General features: G+C 42.7%; 2 protein-coding genes across 3 annotated transcripts; one reads left to right on the top strand and one right to left on the bottom strand.

Annotated features, from left to right (window-relative positions):
• The first annotated feature begins 681 nt into the window (after positions 1–681).
• On the top strand, positions 682–6,843 carry LOC310786710 (cytochrome b-c1 complex subunit 6, mitochondrial-like). 2 transcript variants are annotated; one of them, XM_083647987.1, is made up of 4 exons: positions 682–805; positions 1,273–1,308; positions 5,078–5,239; positions 6,603–6,843. In XM_083647987.1, the coding sequence occupies exons 1-4, from the start codon at positions 761–763 to the stop codon at positions 6,633–6,635; spliced, it is 276 nt and encodes a 91-aa protein (XP_083504113.1). In that variant the 5' UTR covers positions 682–760; the 3' UTR covers positions 6,636–6,843. The 2 variants fall into 2 exon arrangements, with proteins under 2 accessions (XP_083504113.1, XP_083504112.1); XM_083647986.1 differs by having other exon boundaries at positions 722–862.
• Positions 6,844–8,609: 1,766 nt separating this feature from the next.
• trmt13 (tRNA methyltransferase 13 homolog) lies at positions 8,610–14,924 on the bottom strand. The gene is made up of 13 exons (XM_083647808.1): positions 14,796–14,924; positions 14,003–14,049; positions 13,193–13,259; positions 13,008–13,061; positions 12,825–12,897; positions 12,632–12,738; positions 12,155–12,376; positions 11,428–11,500; positions 11,092–11,166; positions 10,801–10,941; positions 10,300–10,514; positions 9,666–9,892; positions 8,610–9,175 (listed from the first exon to the last, which is right to left on the bottom strand). Exons 1-13 carry the CDS (start codon positions 14,916–14,918, stop codon positions 8,995–8,997), a joined length of 1,605 nt encoding a protein of 534 aa, XP_083503934.1. The 5' UTR covers positions 14,919–14,924; the 3' UTR covers positions 8,610–8,994.
• Between the last annotated feature and the right edge of the window lie 5,139 nt (positions 14,925–20,063).

The following is a 20,063-nucleotide window of genomic DNA, read 5'->3' as shown; positions in this document are numbered from 1 at the left end:
ACTGGAACGTTTCCTCCTGAACGAAGGTAATACTGACACACTTTATCCTTCAAAGCTCCAATAGCTTCACAGCTAGCTAACGGTTAGCTTTACAGCTAAACCATTCACCTGAGTCCACAAGAGATTAGCTTCTTCTTCCCATCAGAGTTAAACGGTTCCAGTTTATATATTCGTGGTAATATCATCCGCACACACGAGTCTTCTGTTTGCAAATTAAACTTCTGAAAGGATATACCCGGAAATATATGCTACTTCTACGTTTGTTTGTAGTGTACACACAGATACGCCATCTTGCGCAACGTAACAAACGCGTCATATTTCGAAAGCCACGCCCACCTTGTGAACGGCCTCGCCTGTTGAGGATTGTGAAGCCGCAGAAAATAACCTCGCGTCACCAGGCTCTTCTCGGCGAGAAAGAGCCTCTCCGTTCACAAGTGATTTTGTCACCCTGCCTGCTTCCGGCCTAGACAGGAAACTACAGCGGAAATAGCTCGTTAACTTGACAATTAGACACAACGAATCAGAAAATAAAACGGCAAACAACAAAACAAAAGATGGACGTACCGAACGAAGTTTTTGAAGAAGTTCTTGTAGAAAGTTTAGTTAATGTTCATCAACCATGTTTTATTTTGAAGGGTATTACCGGAAGTACCTTGTTTGTTTGTCGCAGTGAGTCTTGTGTCGTGTGACCTGCAGCGTCCTCCACACAGATTTGACAGTCGGCGGCGGTCACCTTAGGACAGATAGGAGCATCGGAATCATGGTTTTCGAAGAGAAAATGATCGCGAACGGAGAACCCGAAGATGTTAGTCACCTTTTCGGATACAAAGCTACTTTTATGCTGATTGTAACCTTTGGCAATGTGAGCTATAGTTACTAGTCAGACAGACATAGCATTAGCTAGCTAACGTAATAACGTTAACTTAAACGTCGGCTAACGTTATTTTATGTTAGGGTAGCTTTGCCCGTTGCAGGACTGTAGCCGCATATGATTTCATCATCCGTGGTCCGGCAGACGATGACATCATATGCGGCTACAGTCCTGCAAGGGGCAGGTTAGCTAACGTTCATGCTAACTCATCTTCGTCACTCTGTCATGCTGTTGTTGTAATCTGTAGCCTACAACTGTATTGTAAACACCGTAGTTGCTGCAGTAACGTTAGCTAACTGGTGGTAACTTTACTGGGTGAATCTCTGTGTGTGTGTGTGTGTGTGTGTGTGTGTGTGTGTGTGTGTGTGTGTGTGTGTGTGTGTGTGTGAGAGCTGCCTCAGGAGGAGGAGGAAGAGGAAGAAGAGGAAGATATGGTGGTATGTGCAACAACTAACATTTTAGGGCTAATGATTATTTTCTCTTACTAATTACTAATCGATTAGTCGTTTGGTCTATAAAATGTCACAAAATAGTGAAAAATGGTAATCACTTTTTCCCCAAAGCCCAAGATGACATCCTCAATTTTTGTTCCTAACAAACCAAAACCACAACCCAAAGATAATCAGTAATTACTGTCATAGAAGACTAAAGAAACCAGAAAATATTTTCACAGGAATGAGAGAATTGTATTGCCTGATATCAGAATGAATTGTCAACTCGTTACACTCATTTCCATCTTCAAGAGCAGCCAAACTCAACTCAGTGGAGTGGGTGGATTCGAAGGTCTGGACTAGGGATGTTCATCAATTATCGAAAATCGATAATCGATCGTTAAGGATTGGAATCGATCCTGTGGCATTTGGATCGATTTTTTAATTATTAAAAAAAAAAAAAAAAAAAATTTTTTTTTTTTTGGACTAGGTTTGGGTGGAATTCGTTACTCCTCGCCCCACTCCATTGCACAGCCGACTAACGTGAGGTGGAGCTTCATATAGTCTCTAGTTTTCTGGCTGGGCACGGGCCTTTGTGCCAACAAAACTGTTTTAAACATGGGAAATTCACACCGGCATGCGCCGGGGACAGCAGTGTTGGAGAGGAGACACATTGAAATAAAGAGTTCATTGAGGAGAACACGTTGTCTTTCGTATTTTCTGCCATAGGCATTCATTTTGTAAAAAAAAAAAAAAAAAATTGAAAATATTGAAAATTTTCTAAGTATTAATAAAATCGATAATCGATAATTGATCGTTAATTCTCACCGATTATCGATTTTGGAAATTTTTCAAAATGAACATCCCTAGTCTGGACCCAGGCAAAGAATTTTAGTATTTTTACTAAAAAATAGTATAAATGATTAATCGCTTATGAAAAAAGTTTTCTGTTGATAATTGTTGCAGCTCTAAACATTAATATGACCTACTTGCATACCTGCTGCCAACACTCCTGATTTACACGGGAGTCTCCCTATTCTTAACCCTTTCTCCCGCTGTGCTCCTGATTGGTAAATTCTCCCGCTAATCTCCCGATTTCATAGTGATACGACAACTCAAATGGGTGTTTCATAGTTTCTGTAATATATACAGACTGTAGGATGTGTCGTGGTACCTGGACCGCATGTAAACAGTCAATGGGCTCTGCTCGCTTTGTCACTGAAAATGCGAAACAGGTCCCACAGAGAAGAAATACGCATCCAAATTTCAGTCCACTTGGTGAGAGATCTTCCCGTTTCTAACGGCTAGCCACATCAGCAAACGTGGTTTGGAAGCTTTGACATCCTGTCTCACTTGCCTCTGCAGACTGTAGTACTGCATAATTCTTTATCATTCCTGTTCTTCTTTTTTGAAGGCTTTCTCACTCACGGGCACTCAGACTATTTGGACTTGATATTTTTTGTAATGTAAATTTTAGATGTTGACTTTTGTTTTGATCACATATTTTTGTACATTTTGTATGTTTATTTTATTTTATTATTATTTATTTAACTGTGAGACATGAATTTAAGACTAATTAAGTCATTCCCCGCCAGGCGTTTCTGACCATTTTCACTGATCTTCCGGGACCCACAGAATATTTTCTTCTGTGACTATGTAAACACAGAATATCTCAAAACACAGAAGAACGCCTCTACTTTCATGGGAGGAAAAGTTTGTTTCTGCCTTCTTCCATTCTTTAGTTATCGACACTTGAATGTAGGTCGTTTTCACAGATAATGCCCGTCTGTCCCAGAGCGCTGAGAAAAATGCCTTTTTGTGCAGCGAAGATGAGGGAGAGATTCACCCCGCGCTAGAGAGTGGACATGGCGGGTCAGACCCTCATCTTGCCCGGGAGCGGTGGCTTCTGGAGCTTTGATGTATGGAGGTCTGGGGGCATATTTGACGGCTGACATTTACACAATGTGAGGGTTCACAAAGCGGATTACTAATCTACCTGACAGGAGAAGTGATTTGTGCGCGTTTACCAGCGTCTGGTGAAAAAAAATCCTTCCGCTTTGAGTGACTGTCACGAGAGCGTCTGACAGCACGTGGAGCTCGGGGGAAAGCTGCTCGTTGCAGCGCTTTGACACACCAGAAGGGAGATCATTGCTTTTTCCACTGGTTGGTTGCCATCTTCTATCACATGGCGGTGAAAACACGGATTTACGTCAATCGGCCAAATTTTCATATCGGGGCATTCCCTACTTTTAACTCATTCCCCGCGATTGACGTAAAGCACCGATTGAAAATTTTGTCCGATACCGATAACCAGTATTAACATTGCTTTTATGGCCAATAACCGATATATACCAATGTCGATATGGTCTGTATAAAAACACATTTCTATGATAATCAAATTTGGTACAGACCGAAAAACATGTAAACACAAAAGTAATGCATTTCTCTATTTCCAAAACATTTGGAAAAGCCCGTAATAGATTTACCGTATTGTTTCCTCTCAATATGAACATTTTGGCCAAAACCGATAACCGATATTAACCTTGCAACATTGGACCGATGCCGATATATTAAAAAAATGACTAACATCGGTCAATACCGCTATACCGGTAATTGCAAACATATGCATCCGTAATTAAAAGTAATTTAGCCTACTTTACATCCTTGTATTTATTCTATTGATTTGTGGTTTAGGGTTACATGGGGGCGGGGTGACGGGGTGACGTTGAAGGTAGGCCATTCACCGATCGCCACCCCAGAAAATCTCCCTCTTTTTCACAGCCCATGTTGGCACACGTATGCCAATGAGTGTCAAACGTTGCTGGGGAAGCTAAGCCCGACTAGCTCAGTTGGTAGAGCATGGGACTCATACCTTCTTTTTTTTTACATCAAAAGTACCGCTTATAAACTTTTTTTTAACCCAGGAAAGCAGCATGGGGTGATCGGCTTTTAAACTTGTAGATTGCATCTCAACCTGTTCAGTTGCTCCCCGGAGCGGGCTCTCGTCCCCCTCCCTCCTATGAGCAGTTTGCTCACATGGCTGCCCAGCATCAGGCCAGCCAAAACAAAATGAGGTTAAAACTTTCAAAATAATGTCATTCAAACCAAAGTAATAGCCTATTGATGCACGTTGAAGGAGGGAAAAGTTATTTCAATGAATGAATCAGCAAACCTTGTATCAAAATACTCGTGATGTTAAGATTACATAATGGAGTAAAGCCTTACTGAAAATTAATATTAATGTTAATGTTAGAATAAGGGTTTAATTTTGAAAGCCCTAAAGTGGATGACCTACTTACATTCTGGCTGACTTGACGCCTGACGCTCGTGCACTAAATGGGGGAGATGCTTTATTCTGTCAGCATATTCTGTAATTTGGGTTCCATTGGACACAATGTAAAGACATTTTAAAGTAATTAACCATTAAGAAAGTCGAATTTCAGCCTGTGGGAATCACATAATAACTGGCTCGCTCCGGAAATGTATATCAAGTGCCGTTCACAGCTGATCCGTTTGTGGATATTAGTAGGTTTTTTTTGCCAATCTAAAAGGGGCTTTAATCCCAGGGTCGTGGGTTCGAGCCCCACGTTGGGCGGTTGCGATTTTGTGGTTACCGGTAACTATAGATAAAACAAGGTTACCTTGAATTTCATTTTGTAATGTCCGTATGAAGCCCCCCACTGCAACCCCTCATACTGGAAATACATGTTATTTGATCTGTACAAGGCATTGAAGAAGTGCAATGACATGCTAAATGTTGACTATTCTATTCTAGGATCCCCTTGAGACAATGCGACAGACATGTGAAGAGGCGGAGCATTGCGTCCACACTCGGGAGCTGCTGGAGCAGTGTGAGAGCAGAGTTGGCTCCCGGTCTGCCACTCAGGAGGACTGCACTGAGGAGCTGTTTGACTTCCTGCACGCTCGCGACCACTGTGTAAGTGTCATATCTGCAAAACAAACACCATGGAGCCAGGAGTCAAGATTACCCAGCTAACACATAGCGAACTAGGTTTCCTGTTAGGGTTCAGCGGTAATAAGGTAATACCGTATACCGGTGTATTTGAAAATTGCAACGGTATCCATTTCATTACTTCGTTGTTGTTGTTTTTTTTTTTTTTTTTTTTTGCCATTTTGCCTTCATTTGTGAGGATAGTGTCATGGCAGACAGCGACAGGAAAGCAGGGAGGGAGAGAAGGGAGGACATGCAGCAAATGACTGCAGGTCAGAGTCGAACCCGGGTCAGCTGCGTTATGGACTAAGCTGGTGTTCTACTAAGTGAAATTCTGCTGTGCAATGTGCGCATACCTTACATATATATATATACAGTATATATATACAGATACTTTCCAAAAAATTTGAATATCATGGAAAAGTTCGTTTTTTTCCATGATACCTTTCAGAAAGTGAAACTTTAATAGATTATAGATTAATTACAAAGTGAAATATTCTAGCCTTTATTTGTTTCATTTTTCATAATTTTGGCCTACAGCTCCAGAAAACCCCCAAAACAGTATTTCAAGAAATTAGAATAGTGTGAAGAAAATCAGCAGTTACTTCTCAGTTATGACTGATTTCAGCCTCAGTCCACTCCCTCTGAATCTCCGCCAAATGTTTGAATCGTCTTTGCTTGACAATCCGCTGAAGCCCACGGTCATCCATGGTATTTCCATGATATTCAAATTTTTTGGAAAGGATCTGTATATACCTGTATATATGACCCGTAAATGTCCTTTTGGAATGGCCATCAAAAAATATAGCTGTAGAATAGATAATACTCTGTTTGAAATATAAAAAGACAACCTAGTAACTCTCCCTGTTACAATATAAAAAGACCACAGTGTTTTTCTTTCTTCCATTCTGTCAAATGAAGTCCTTCCAGATCGTTGCTCTACTGGCTGATGGCATTCTTCAAATACTTAAACATAAGAACATGGTTTAAAAAAGATCCACTATGGATCTGCTGTATGTTGTAATTTAAAGTGCATAAATTGTAAATTGAGTATTGAAACAAGGTTGTGTCAGCAGTAACTCTTCCCGTTACAATATAAAAAGACCACCTACTGTTTTTTCTTCCCAGTTGCAGAATATTTTGCCTGAAGACTGAGCCTGTATAATTTTTTCCTACCAAGGAGTAAAGTGATTGATATTATTTTATGTGATTAATATCAGGTTTGACTTGAGTACCATGGCAAAGCTTTCTGAGGCTCACACATTTTGGACAAAGTCAAACAATTGTGTGTCTTACAAGGTTCAATGTTTGTATTATGGAATTGCCTCTTATTTCCCTTTTCCTCTAGGTGGCACACAAACTCTTCCATTCTGTCAAATGAAGTGCTTCCAGATCGTTGCTCTACTGGCTGATGGCATTCTTCAAATACTTAAACTTAAGAACATGGTTTAAAAAAGATCCACTATATGGATCTGCTGTATGTTGTAATTTAAAGTGCACACTGTATCTGCTCATGTGAATAAGTTGTAAATTAAGTATTGAAACAAGGTTGGGTCTGCATTTAATTAAATTTGATGGCATGAAAACCACTTATGTTGTGTTATGTGTCCATATTTTATGTCTATACAAGTATGAGATTGTAAAGTGATCATGTCAGCCTTTGATGTCAAATAACGTTACTACACCGTTTATTTAAACACGACTGGCTGCATTTCCATCTAAAGCGTCTCTGAGCACTGTGAAAAGTGCAATATAATTTTAATGTATTTTATTATTAGTATTATATGTAGTGGCTACATTTGCTTTTGGGCCGCTAAGGATCAAATCATTTCCTACAAGATTTTATTGCATTGGCCTTATTTCAGGTTACAGTTAATATAATAGTTTTACCTGTGTGAAAATGCCTGTTCAGTGTTCATGCAGTTCATTATTAGGTAGGGCTGTCCTCTAAAAGTCAAATCATCAGTCGACCTGTGAGTCCATGGAGATTCCTCAAGTCAAGCAGTTGTTTTTCCCCCCATCTAAATTCCAATCTTAATTCATTATTCTTGTTTAAATTTATTTAAGGCCTATTCGTTTTTGAGAAATAGGCTAAAGAACTGTATAGCCTAGCCCTAATAATAATAATTGATTGGATTTATATAGCGCCTTTCTAGACACTCAAAGCGCTTCACATATCAGGGGAGGGAGGGGGAGGGAACTCAGCTCATCCACCACCGATGTGGTGGTAGGCATTGGAGATGTCATTTCAAAGCAGCGGTAATGTCTTATTTGACACCATTTCATTTGTTTATTCATGTAGCTTTAGGGCTCTGTAAGCATTTTCAAATGACTAGGGATGCACCGATCCGCATTTTTTCACATCCGATCCGATTCCGATACCTGAATTTGGATATCTGCCTATACCAATATTATGCTGATACCAATATTTTTCTTGAATATACAGTATAGGCAAAAATTTGACCAATTAAAGATTTTTTTTTCAAATATACCTTGCAAAAAGCAGACAAAATTAAGAAAATATACAAGGCAAAGAAGGATACTATTATACATGGGCAAATTACGTGTGCGGCCCGCGCTGTAATTGGAAAAAAAAAAAAAAAATCCTTCCCCCGATTCCGATCTGAGAATTAGTGCCAATATTGGCATCCGATACCGATATTGGATCGGCCCCATCCCTACAAATGACTGCTAAAAACCTACCTTTCAGAGTTCCATTTGAAGGCAACATAACATATTGGAGACGGCTTATGTTACTGTGCAGGTTAAGATATTTAGGCAGAGGTTCTCAAATGTTTTTCAGCCAAGGACCCCTTACAAGATAGAAAATATACTTATATATCTATGGGAAAATGTCCCATAGAGGACAAGTTTTAAAAATGACAAACCATCGCGACCCAATTCACAACATCCCTTATCTATAAATCGAGACGAGCGAATGTGAATAAATGAACGTTCCTGACCATTTTTACTGTCACTTCTGCATCACCTTATATCTTGAATAGGTAAACCAGCCGTTACAAAGAGATAACTATATGTTTGATAAATCACAACTTCCTTTTATGCACCTTATAATTGGAAACAGAAATGATACCAAATAAATGCATTTAGGTGGAGTTAACAGGCTATCTCATTGTTTTTATTTCCAATCAGGAAAACAATGTACACATTTTAAATAACACTGTGGAAGAAATTTTACAAATGTATTTATTTGGCGACCCAAACAAAATCTTCTGCGACCCACCTGTGGGTCCCAACCCAGTCTTTGGGAAACCCTGCTATAGATAGAGAGCCAAAGTCCCTTACCTTCCAGCGTATAAAAAAGAAGAAGAAAGAATGGTGGTGAAAGGCGAGATACGTTACTTTTTTTTAATCCCATTTGAATTGTGCCACGGGGTAAACACATGATGTTTGTCAATTTAAAAGATACCTTTGGAAGTCAAGAAAGTCGCAGTTTGTGGTAAAACTCTGGCACTATAAGTTGTAAATCAGAAAGACTACATGTACGCACAATCGGTCTCTGGTGATGCTAGCCGCAGCGTAGCGGCTCTGTGTGTGTGTGTGTGCATGGTGGTTAGCAGCACGTTCTCCAGCGTGGTGCTAGTCGCGGCTCAGTGTGTGTGTGTGTGGCACGGCGGTTAGCAGCACGTTCTCCAGCGTGGTGCTAGCGGCTCAGTGTGTGTGTGGCACGGCGGTTAGCAGCACGTTCTCCAGCGTGGTGCTAGCCGCGGCGTAGCGGCTCAGTGTGTGTGTGTGTGTGGCACGGCGGTTAGCAGCACGTTCTCCAGCGTGGTGCTAGCCGCGGCGTAGCGGCTAAGCCGGGCCGTTAACCCTTTCCTCTGCAGGTAGTCCAGCCGGCCGGTGTTGATCAGCATCTTACACAGACGACCGACTCGCTGCCACTGCTCCACCGGGAACATGCTGCAACCAGGAAAACATGCTTAGCATTTATATAGGAATAACCAGGAAAACACTGTTTTATCATATGATGATATATCACATGGTACACGGCCTGATAATCTAGTTTGGTAGGACTCCGGCCCCTTGTGGTGTTGTTGTGTTGTGTTTTTTTATGGTCCGTTTGTGTTTTGGAGGTCTACAGGCTTTTCTGTCGTCCGTCATGTACTGTAGATGTGATAATATTTACTTCTATTTGCTATGGCTGATATACCCTTTTGATGTGTTGGTTTGCTTATTTATAATGAAAACAGCGTCTTTCTGGTCCCACGGGGCTGCCGTAACGTTTGTGAAGATGTATGCTGCACATGCGCACGGGAGTTCAGTCCGGGCCATACAGAGGATTGGGGCCATAGCCCTGAACACAGCATACTGATAGTTGATTGATACTGATTGATCAATACGTTATTATGTGACTGCATGTTATTGATCAGTTCTCTGGATCCTGACTGACCCGCTGAAAGTGTCCGGTCCCGCCTCCTCGGCCGGCTCGTGCTCTTCCTCATCCACCGTCTGATTGGCCGGGTCCTGAGGTGGAGCGTTCGGATTGGTCGGGTCCTGAGGCAGGGCGTTCTGATTTGCCTGGTCCTGAGGCAGAGTGTTCCGATTGGCCGGGTCCTGAGGCAGAGCGTTCCGATTGGCCGGGTCCTCCTGATGTGGAGAATTCCGATTGGCCGGTGTCTAGGGGTGGGGGAAGAAATTGATAAGAGTATTAGTATTGTTATATTTTGTGTGGCAATATATCGTATCACACGAATGCTAAGTATCGCGATATTTGAATATATAAATTGTCAGGTGCATTGTGCATGCAACATTTATAACAGGTTTTTATGAGTGTTGGTCAGTCTGTCTACTTGACAATTTTGCTGCAATAAAAATGATTGAAGTGAGATGAACAGACTGGAAACTGTATCTTACATAAAACAGATGTTGACAAAGTTTTCCTTTGGGGGCATCATTCACAGTGGGAAAAAAGGTAATAAATCACAATATAGCTATACTCAATATATCACAATACTAGCATATCACAATACTATTGTATCGTGATAATATGGTATCGTGGGGCACCTGGTGATTCACAGCCCTACCGGTGTCAGGCCGCAGATGGCCCAGCTGGACATGCGACGAAAGGCGTCGAACTCTGTGGCTCCAAGTCCTCTCTGCAGGAAGAAGTCTTTCCCCACATAGTGACGCCACGAGCAGCGGTGGTGACAGCACAGCGCCACCGCCAGGCCGCACACAGAGACCCCCGGACCTGGACCTGGATCTGCTGGTCCTGGATCAGCTGGCCCCGGCTCTAGAGCTGCATCAATTAACTGATTAGTTCTCAACTATGTATATATATGGTTTGAATTCACTACTGGGCTTGAAGGCCCCAGTTATAGAGTTGTGGTTGAAGGGCCCAGACCCCTGGTTGCTTTCAGGGTTCAGGTATAAACGTGGCTCAGTTCTTGGAGCTGGCGTTGTCGCAGGCACACTGGCAAGAGTGCGATGGAGGCCCCTTCTTCCCATAACCCGCTGGCCAACTGGGTGTTGACCAGCAAAATAATAGATTAATAAACTGAAATAATCGTTAGTTGGAGCCCTACTTGGTTCAGGGTGAGCTGGTTCTGGACCAGCTGGTCTGGGGCGTTTGTATGGCGGTTCTGTGGGTTCCTCTCTGCTTTCTTCCTCGTTGGTTTTTTCCTCTGTGGTGTCTCGTCTCTCAAACAGACAGCGCAAAGTGAGATCTGAGGACAGAGGAGAGACTGCAGGAGAAGAAGAAGAGAACAAAACAAGCCAAGCCAAACAGGATGCCTACAGGAGTGGAGACAGGTCCCTGTGCAACCAGGCCAGAAACATGCTGACCGAAGCGGTCAAAGCAGCAAAACACAGCTTACCTGTGGCGTCTCCACATAAATGTTTCCCGACTGCGACAAGCGGAAGTCTCTTCTGTCTGAGCAGAGGGACTCGACCTGCAGGACAGATTCAGATCCAGAGTCACACCAGATCCACATCCAGATCTTAATGGATTTATTAGAGGATATTTTGTCTTAAGTGAGATCCAGACTCACTCAGATCAAGGTGCTGGTTATGTGTGTGTGTCACTGGTGTGTGTGTGTGTGTGTGTGTGTGTGTGTGTGTGTGTGTGTGTGTGTGTGTGTGTGTGTCCTCACTCAGATCAAGGTGCTGGTTATGTGTGTGTATGTGTGTCACTGGTGTGTGTGTGTCCTCACTCAGATCCAGGTGCTGGATGTCGACCTGAAGCCGCTCAAAGGGAACGTCATCATCCTGGTTTTTCCCATCCACCTGACACACACACACACACACACAGTCACCAGGGGCCTGTACAACCACTCAAGACCATTTCAGTCAGAGCGAAGGGAAATCCCGTTCCCTTTCCTGCGTGTTGCTCTGAAATGCCTCCGCCGCTGTGAGCAACCTACATGCTGAAAATGGCAAGTTTTGACAAAGATTTGGATTGTGCCATAAAGCTGGCCTGCTTGGTGCTTTCGGTGGATGGTTGTAAAGATAACGGAGCCTTTTTCCCCACTATACCAGAGTGAGAGTAAGAGCACCCAGAGACAGCGTAAAAAAGAGATAGGTCTGGCAAGCAAGACTACTTCAGGTTTAACCCTGGGTTTGCCATCCTACGATGCTAGTTCACTTCTTACTCATAGATCATTCAGACTTATAGATCACCATAGCAACTCATGCTGAACAGCTAACCTGCTCCTAAGTTCAGCGGATCAGATCAAAATGCATGGAAGACCCACCTTCTGACCAACAGTGAGTCACCCACTGATATAGGATCCCCATATGAAAAATAGATTGCATTAAAATGAAAATCACAAAAGAAAAAAGAAAATAAAACCACTAACGGTTTATCTCAATTCGTAGTACAGGCCCGTGATGCTGCACTAAGACCCCTACAGACATGTAGACTGTATGATGTGGTCTTGCCTTGAAGCGGGTGCTGGATCTCTCCACCAGCAGGAACTGGTAGTCCGGCTGGGTCTGGACCCCTGTGTCGGGTCCGGGTCGAACCTCTGGGTCGGGTCCAGGTTGGGACCGGATGGCCTGGTGGATCCAGTGGGACAGTTTCCCTTTTCCAGCACCGAACTCCACAAAACACCGAGAGCCGGACAGCAGCTGCAGCTGCTGCAGGTTCCCTAACAGAGAGGCCTGAGGAGAGAGACAGATGGTGCCGGTGAAGCGGCAGCCGGTTACGTGCAACACAGCTCTGTGTAGTTTTTCATTGTTTTTAAGTCTTTCAGTGTCCGTTTTTTTATGCTGTTGGTTGTCTTGAGTGTTGAATGTAGCTGCATCATTAATTACGAATTTCCTGCAAAGGCTCAATAAAGTATCTATCTATCTATCTATCTATCTATCTATCTATCTATCTATCTACAGACAGACACAGACGGACAGTAGTTGTACCTGCTGCTTGAGGTGTTTGGTGGCAGACTCTCCGTTCTTGGGGTTGTTGAGTTCCTCCTGGAGAACATCATGAGAGAGAACGCTGTCCTGCAGCTCCGCCTCCAGCCCTGCAGAGCGTGACATCATCACTGAGTGACCTCATCACCGAGTGATCAGCTGGCTGGTTAAACGAGCAGAGGGGGAGGAGTCTCACCTTCAGCAGCCGTCTGCAGTTTGACGATCAGAGCCTTAAGCTCCGCCCTGCTGCATTTATCTCGGAGACACACCTACAGACAGACACACACACACACACACACACAGGAATGAATGTGTGTCTCATTCCTGCGGTACTCTATTGTTATTATTATTAAATGCTATAATTAAAATGGCACCTCACCTGCTCCTCATCTTCCTCACCTGAACCTGCGTTTCTGTCTTCTACATAATAAACCTGCAGACAGACAGATTCTGTTAGACACAGACAGAGATAGGCAGAGACAGACAGACAGACAGGCAGACAGAGAGGCAGGCAGACAGACGGACAGGCAGATAGACAGAGAGGCAGGCAGACAGTTGTCTCACCGGTCTGGGTTTCAGTCTGGAGTTACACTTCTTCAGGTGTTTCTCCAGCTTGGATTCTCTCACTGTGCTGAGAGAGACAGACAGGTTTACATTTGTATTTATTTAATAAAAACAGAATAAATTGTTATTATTGATCTCTATAATGAGAGTATTTCCAGCAAACATTTTAGAGGTTGAATAATTGTTGTTTGAGCGTCCAATCAGATGTCCCGTTACGGTTCAAAATAGTTCAAAAATGAAAGTGTGGACATGCGGACGTTACGTGGCCGTCAGAGAGTTATTCATTTAGTTAATTAATTTACGATTTGTAGTAGAGAATTGGGGGACAAGAGGGACTTGAAGCGACTTTTATTTTTTTTTTTAAACGACTTTTAGGGTTAGGGTCAGGTTTAGGGCTAGGGTGTGGGTTAGGGTTAGGTATTGGGTTAGAGGTAGGGACAGCAACAAACTGATAGTCGAGTGGTTACGACAGGCGGCTTTCAAGCCAGGGACCCCGGGTTAAAATCCCGCATCAGGTTGTAATTTTACCAAACTCTGAGACTGGGTTGTTATTCACACGAACGCTACAGGTCGCTAAACGTTGAAATGTGATTTTAGATTGTATTCAGCTGCTTGTACAAACGTCCTGGGTCGTATCCACTTGGAGGTCAGTCTCAAAAATAAACAAAAACAACTCTGTTGTTGGACTGCATCCACAGTGGCCTGGTCATCCTTGGGAGTGGAGCGGAGTCACTTTTTGTGTTTGGTTTCCCCTAGGCCGGGCATAACAGTGTGTGTGTGTGTGTGTGTGTGTGCGTGTGTGTGACTGACTGTTTTGGGTCGAGTGGACAGACGATCCTCCCCGTGTTGCCCTTCTCCTGCAGACAGAAAGTAATCGCATTACAATATGACATCAGCGCATTACAATATGACATCATCGCAATAGAATATGACACCATCACATTACAATACATCACTACAATATGACATAATTTTGATGACAGCGTTTTCATGTTGTATTAGCTTGTGTGGAGCTTTGTGTTTGTTCTGTGCTCTGATGGAGGAGTTTGGGTCTTTGTATGGGATTGTAGGGGCTGGCTAACTTCATGAGCTGATAACTGACAAAGCTGCCATTCTGCAAAGGCCATCATACTAAAATATAATCTATGGGCATAGTACATGTTCAAAAACCGTATAAGTGATATTTTGGGCTTTTGGCCCATGGACTATTTTGTGTTATTGCTGTTGTAATGCACTCATTTATAAGTACCAAACTTGAAACTTTAAGACAGTCTTCCCGTTGCATTTACATGCATTTGACCAGCAGGTGACGCCAGCGCAGGTGTTTCCAGCGTTTTGAAACTGTGAATCAATGTTTGTTTCATACACAAAGTAACAGTGTTGGGGAGTAACGTCAGTTACCTTAACGATAGTTCATTACTAACATACCACTTAAACTACAACTTGCACTAGTTGTGTGGTAGTTTAACTACATACTGCCTGCTCAGCTGCTCAGTGCTCACACGTCATAGCATGTTGTTAGCATGTAGCTGGACTGAGCATGTTAGCATGTAGCTGGACTCACTCACCATGTCATGTTAGCATGTTGTTAGCATGGACTCACCATGGTGGCGTGTTCTCCACAGAACTCCTTGCCCCTCCCGGCCTCCATCTTGCAGAAACGTTTCTTCTTGTCGATGTAGAAGCTGCAGCGACCAGCCTCACGAGCGACAGGGACGGCCGCCATGTTGGATCTTCTTCTTCTTCTTCCGTTTGGTTTAACGGCGGTTGGCATCCGAAATGTTGCATTACTGCCACCTTCTGGATCAATCCACATCCAGTTATCATTAGTCTCAGAACAGACGAGTTGGCTTCCGCAATTTTCAAATGCTGTTTGTTTAGCTGCATTCGCCGGATGTAGATGAGACAGTCTGTTTTAAGAGACTAAGTTATCATCGTCCTTCTCTCCACTTTATATCTCATGCATCATGAGATCAGAGTAGACCACAGTCGCCTTGAGGCTACTTGACACCAGTGTTGGGAGTAACTAGTTAGTTACTAAGTAACTATAACTAGTTACTGTAACTGAACTACTTCTTACTTTTCAAATTTAGTAACTCAGTTATAGTTACTAAAATAGTAACTGGGCTAGTTACTAGTTACTTTAGGACATGAAAATAAACTAAAACTCTCTCTAAACTCTCGTAACGGACAAGCCCGTCTTTTATTGTCACACGAACAAATAACGGACAACTTCAGAGGATTATCCGGTTTCTGATCCTCAGACCTAGTTCGGGGAGAGAGCTGCAGCTGCAGCCAGAGCCCCGGCGGAGGCTAATGACCTTGATAGGCTATAAGCCCCAGAGGCTAAAGACCTTGATAGGCTATAAGCCTCCCAAATAAGTGAACGTTCAATGCCACACTGTGGCACAGCAACACTAACATAATGTGTGCATTAATAACAATCGAAGCAGACTTTTAAAAGTAATGCAAAAGTTACTTTCCCTAGTAACTAATTACTTTGAAGTTACTAGTAACTTTAAAGTAATTAAATTACTTTTTGAGAGAAGTAACTAATTACCAATTTTCAGTAACTTGCCCAACACTGCTTGACACACTATAGGCTGATGTAGGCTCGTTTGAGTTTACTGCTGCCTCACCTGGAAAGCAGACGAGAGCCGAGCGCAGTCAGGCTAGGCATCAACAAGTCGAACACCCTCGACTGCACACTCTCACTGCAGCTTTTCTTCTTCTACAGTTTTGTTTAACATCAGTTTTGTTCTGATATTGAACAAGGGTGGCAGCATTAATGTAGGAAATGCACATAGCTAAACTCCAGGTGATGAATCAGCTGTGTGGAATCTAAATACACTTTTAAAACATCTACAGACAAAGACAGACAAATATCAACTAATAAGCTGTTCAAAGTTACAAATACTATATTCTGTAGGCCGAATAAAGTGTTACCTACATTGTTATTAAACGTTACTTTCAACATAATAAAGACACTGCAGACACTGTTAAAGGGGAATATTTATTTGAAAAGAAATTAAAATTAGTGTTTCAATACAGAATCATGTGATATCTAACTCCAACACGACTCCAATCTAACAGACACAGTGTGCAGTGTGTGTCTGGACAGCAGGGGGCACTCTAAGGCAGAGAGCCGCTCAATAATTTATTCCAAAATGAAATCAGCGAAAAAAGCCTTTTCTCCCAGCTGAAAACATGTGGGCATCAGGGACGCACGTGATATCCCACATCATCAGTATTGGACAATCAAGGCTTCACAATGAAATATCGGCATCGGCCCGATATGGCAGGCCGATAAAATGAGGCTTTAATTATGCCCAAATGCTTGACGCTTACATAAATAAAAATATGGCATGTTTTACATAAGTTAAGTTGAAGTAGTTTTCTTATTTTACCCAGCAATTGGAAAAAAAGTCCCATATGGTGCACCCCTAGTTGAAACAGATGTTAGATTCATTGAACATTATCATGATGTTTTACTGTTATTGAGTTTCTTTAGCCCTTACAAATTGTGAATATTTTAGAGCAGCGATTCCCAACCTGTGGGTATTGCAAGTGGACCGCCAAATCATTACACTGTAATGTGCGTGTATATGTATGTATATATATATATATATATATATAGGCTATATATACTGTATATATATATATATATATATATATATACACTCACTATATTCACATATATATATATGTATATATATATAAATTATATGCTGCTGTGGTAGTGACTGGAAAATATTTTCAAGTACGAGTCTGAGTTAGAAATGGTTGGGACCCGCTGTTTTAGAGAATGTGATTGTGTTGACTGAAGGGGTGTGTTGGTGCTAATGAAGACACGCGACGATGAAATGTTTCAAACCAAAAATTGCTGATCGGGCTCACCACACTGGATACATCAACAAGGATAAAATTGCAGCAGAATTAATAAATTAAGAATTTAAATGTGTCGTCCGTTTCCTTCTGAAAACTGAATGTTAAAGTAAGAAAATCACACGTCGCTCCGGACGTTTCTACACCGGAGAACACGAAAAATACACAGAAACGTTCTGATTGGATCCAACATAACATGAGTGGAATCGTACAAAACACAGAGTACAAAATAAAAACTAACAAGCTGAGTAAAAGTGGAAGGTGTAAAACTCGTTTCTTAAACCTCCTTAGAAAAATCAAACAATAAAACAGCGTGATTATCCTTCACAACAAACAGCGATATAGAGTTCAGAACAGGGTTTTGCGTTAGCTCACTAAGCTATCTGGGCGTGGGTTCATGCATTCAGGTTAAAATCTCTGAGATCCTGCTGACAGCAGTGGGGCTGTTCACACACAGCGTTTTGGCCTTTCCTCAGTAAAAGAAAAGGTTGCGCCTGCCAGGTGCACAACAGATGGTTTTCCCTTCCCTATTTTCAAAAGCTGAGAGATGTTCAACTTTTCAGAAAAGCTGCGGGTGAGGTGAACCTCTTTTTCTCGGCTGACCAATCACGATGAAGCAGCCGTTTCCCATAGCAACAACAAATATGAACGTTACTGTAACAGTGATCTTAAAGGCAGCTATGGATACCGGACATGTATTGGAAATATCTGCTAACCCTTTGCTTGTTCCACAACACTGTATTGTCTGCTAGAAGAGCTAACCAGTTGGTTACTGAGCTAGCAGCTGCTAAGCTAACGTCAGGTGATGCTAGAAGAGCTAACAAGCTGGTCACTGAGCTAGCAGTGGGTAAGCTGATGTCAGGTGTTGCTAGAAGAGCTAACCATCTGGTTACTGAGCTAGCAGCAGCTAAGCTAACATCAGGTGATGCTAGAAAAGCTATCAAGCTGTTCACTGAGCTAGCAGTTGCTAAGTTAACGTCAGGTGATGTTAGAAGAGCTAACAGCTGTTTACTGGGCTAGCAGTTGGTAAGCTAACATCGGGTGATAAGATCTAACCAGCAGGTTACTGAGCTATCAGCTGCTAAGCTTAAGTCAGGAGATGCTAGTAGAGCTAACCAGCTGGCCACTGAGCTAGCTAAGCTAGCAGCTGCTAAGCTAATGTCAGGTGATGCTAGAAGAGCTAACCAGCTGGTTACTGAGCTAAAATCAGGTGACGTTATCATGATCTGCTTTTTATTTCTCCTCACCAAAAGATCTCCAGGCAAAACACCATGTGTGTGAACTGGCCCTGAGCCTGCCAGCTAGTCCTCTGCAGGCTGTGGGGACTTTCCTAACAAGCATGGGGAAAGGGGGGGGGCGCATGTGGTCCCTCTGTGAGCACATTCTAACAAAGATGAATGTGTTGAAGTGAGAGAGGCAGCAGACATCACGTGGAAACCACCAGAAACATGAAATGAAATGTAAACTAGGAACTGCTTTCTGCTGATTTAAAAAGAACACTTCTGACTGGAGGAGGCACCGGGCCCAGACGACCACACCAGAGTGATTTAAAGAGAGAGTGGTGCCAATGGAAGACCAAAATGCTTGATCGTCACGTGACTCACATAGCTATAGTGTGTGCGGGAGGAATAGTTCCAGGAAGTATGTTTGAATGCATAAAATAGAGCTGATAATATACAATTTGATTCTTTAAAGGGATACGCCAACGAGTTTCGTCCATTTGCCATATTGCCCACACATAACCAAGATACACAATACCTTTACCGTCACTCTCCATACAGTATACAGTGAGCTACACTCGTCCAGTTAGTTTGTATTGGGGGAAACAGTACAGCTGTTCAAAGTCACCAAAAACACAGCGCCAAAAACCTCTATGTGCATGTTGTGACGAGATTCAATATTAATCAAAAATGCCTAGAAACAATATATTTTTTAAGGTAAATAGATAGCCAGAACTATTTTCTAAACATGGCCACCAGGCGTACAGCGCATGGTACAGGCAAACAAGGAAATAACTCAGTGTGGGGATTTACTACGAAAATGACATTTCACGTAATGACATTTCACATAACTATGGATTATTATTTCATCACGTGGTGAGTACCGGAGTCATAACATGTACATACATAGAGATTTTTGGCACTGTTGTTTTTGGTGACTTTGAACGGCTGTACCGTTTCCCCCAATACTAACTAACTGGACGAGTGTAGCTCACTGTATACTGTAAGGAGAGTGAAGGTAACTATGAAGGTATTGTGTATCTTGGTTATGTGTGGACGATATGGCAAATGGACAAAACTGCCAAAAAGTTGGGATACCCCTTTAAACGTCTTACCCTTTTAAAGTACATCACAAACGGTCCATTCTGCTGCAAATCTACAGCGCTGCATAATCCAGAACCTTACTTCCGGGAACTATTCCGAGGTAAAAAGAAATGGTCCATTGGAGTGACTCTTACTTCTCTACGGCTCTGGATCGCACCACCCAGTTTGGATTAAACCCAGCCCGTATGACAAAAGCCTTGGATTCCAAACTGGAAAAACATGGTGGCTCGTTTAGAAAGGTTACCGTATAGGAAAATGGTTCACTGAAATGTGTTTCCGAAAACATTTGAAGAGAGAAATCAGTTGTGCAACTGCTGAATCTCTAACGAGTTTCGGGAGTTTCCACAGACAGCAAGTTACGTGGTTTCATACAGACAGCGAGTTACGTGGTTTCACACAGACAGCGAGTTACGTGGTTTCACACAGACAGCGAGTTATGTGGCTTCATCTAAACTGGGTTGGAAAACTACAGACCTGTGCTGAGGGGATGGACACACTGGCTCTCAGTGCAGTGAGAGCTGAACACTGAACACGGTGACGTTCAACCTCGACCCCGCCCCCTCGGTCAGAACTAGACCTTGACCCCCGCCCCCTCTGGTCAGAACTCGACCTTGACACCGCCCCCTCTGGTCCGAACTCGACATTGAGCCCGCACCCTCTGG

Source organism: Poromitra crassiceps (assembly GCF_964638095.1).
Source record: "Poromitra crassiceps genome assembly, chromosome: 12".
In the NCBI taxonomy this organism is placed as follows: domain Eukaryota; kingdom Metazoa; phylum Chordata; class Actinopteri; order Beryciformes; family Melamphaidae; genus Poromitra; species Poromitra crassiceps.
Note: the sequence above shows the minus strand (reverse complement) of the source record. Positions and strands in the feature narration are given on the sequence as shown.

Bases quoted from the DNA above. Each gene is read 5' to 3' on its own strand.
- LOC310786710 (XM_083647986.1), top strand. From the start codon at position 761: ATGGTTTTCGAAGAGAAAATGATCGCGAACGGAGAACCCGAAGATGTT. The intron at 863-1,272 runs GTGAGCTATAGT...GAGCTGCCTCAG, and splicing joins TGATTGTAACCTTTGGCAAT to GAGGAGGAGGAAGAGGAAGA. The intron at 1,309-5,077 runs GTATGTGCAACA...ATTCTATTCTAG, and splicing joins AAGAAGAGGAAGATATGGTG to GATCCCCTTGAGACAATGCG.
- trmt13 (XM_083647808.1), bottom strand. From the start codon at position 14,918: ATGGCGGCCGTCCCTGTCGCTCGTGAGGCTGGTCGCTGCAGCTTCTAC. The intron at 12,739-12,824 runs GTGAGACTCCTC...CACGCTCTGCAG, and splicing joins ACTGCAGACGGCTGCTGAAG to GGCTGGAGGCGGAGCTGCAG. The intron at 10,515-10,800 runs GTAGGGCTCCAA...TAATTGATGCAG, and splicing joins ACCAGCTCACCCTGAACCAA to CTCTAGAGCCGGGGCCAGCT.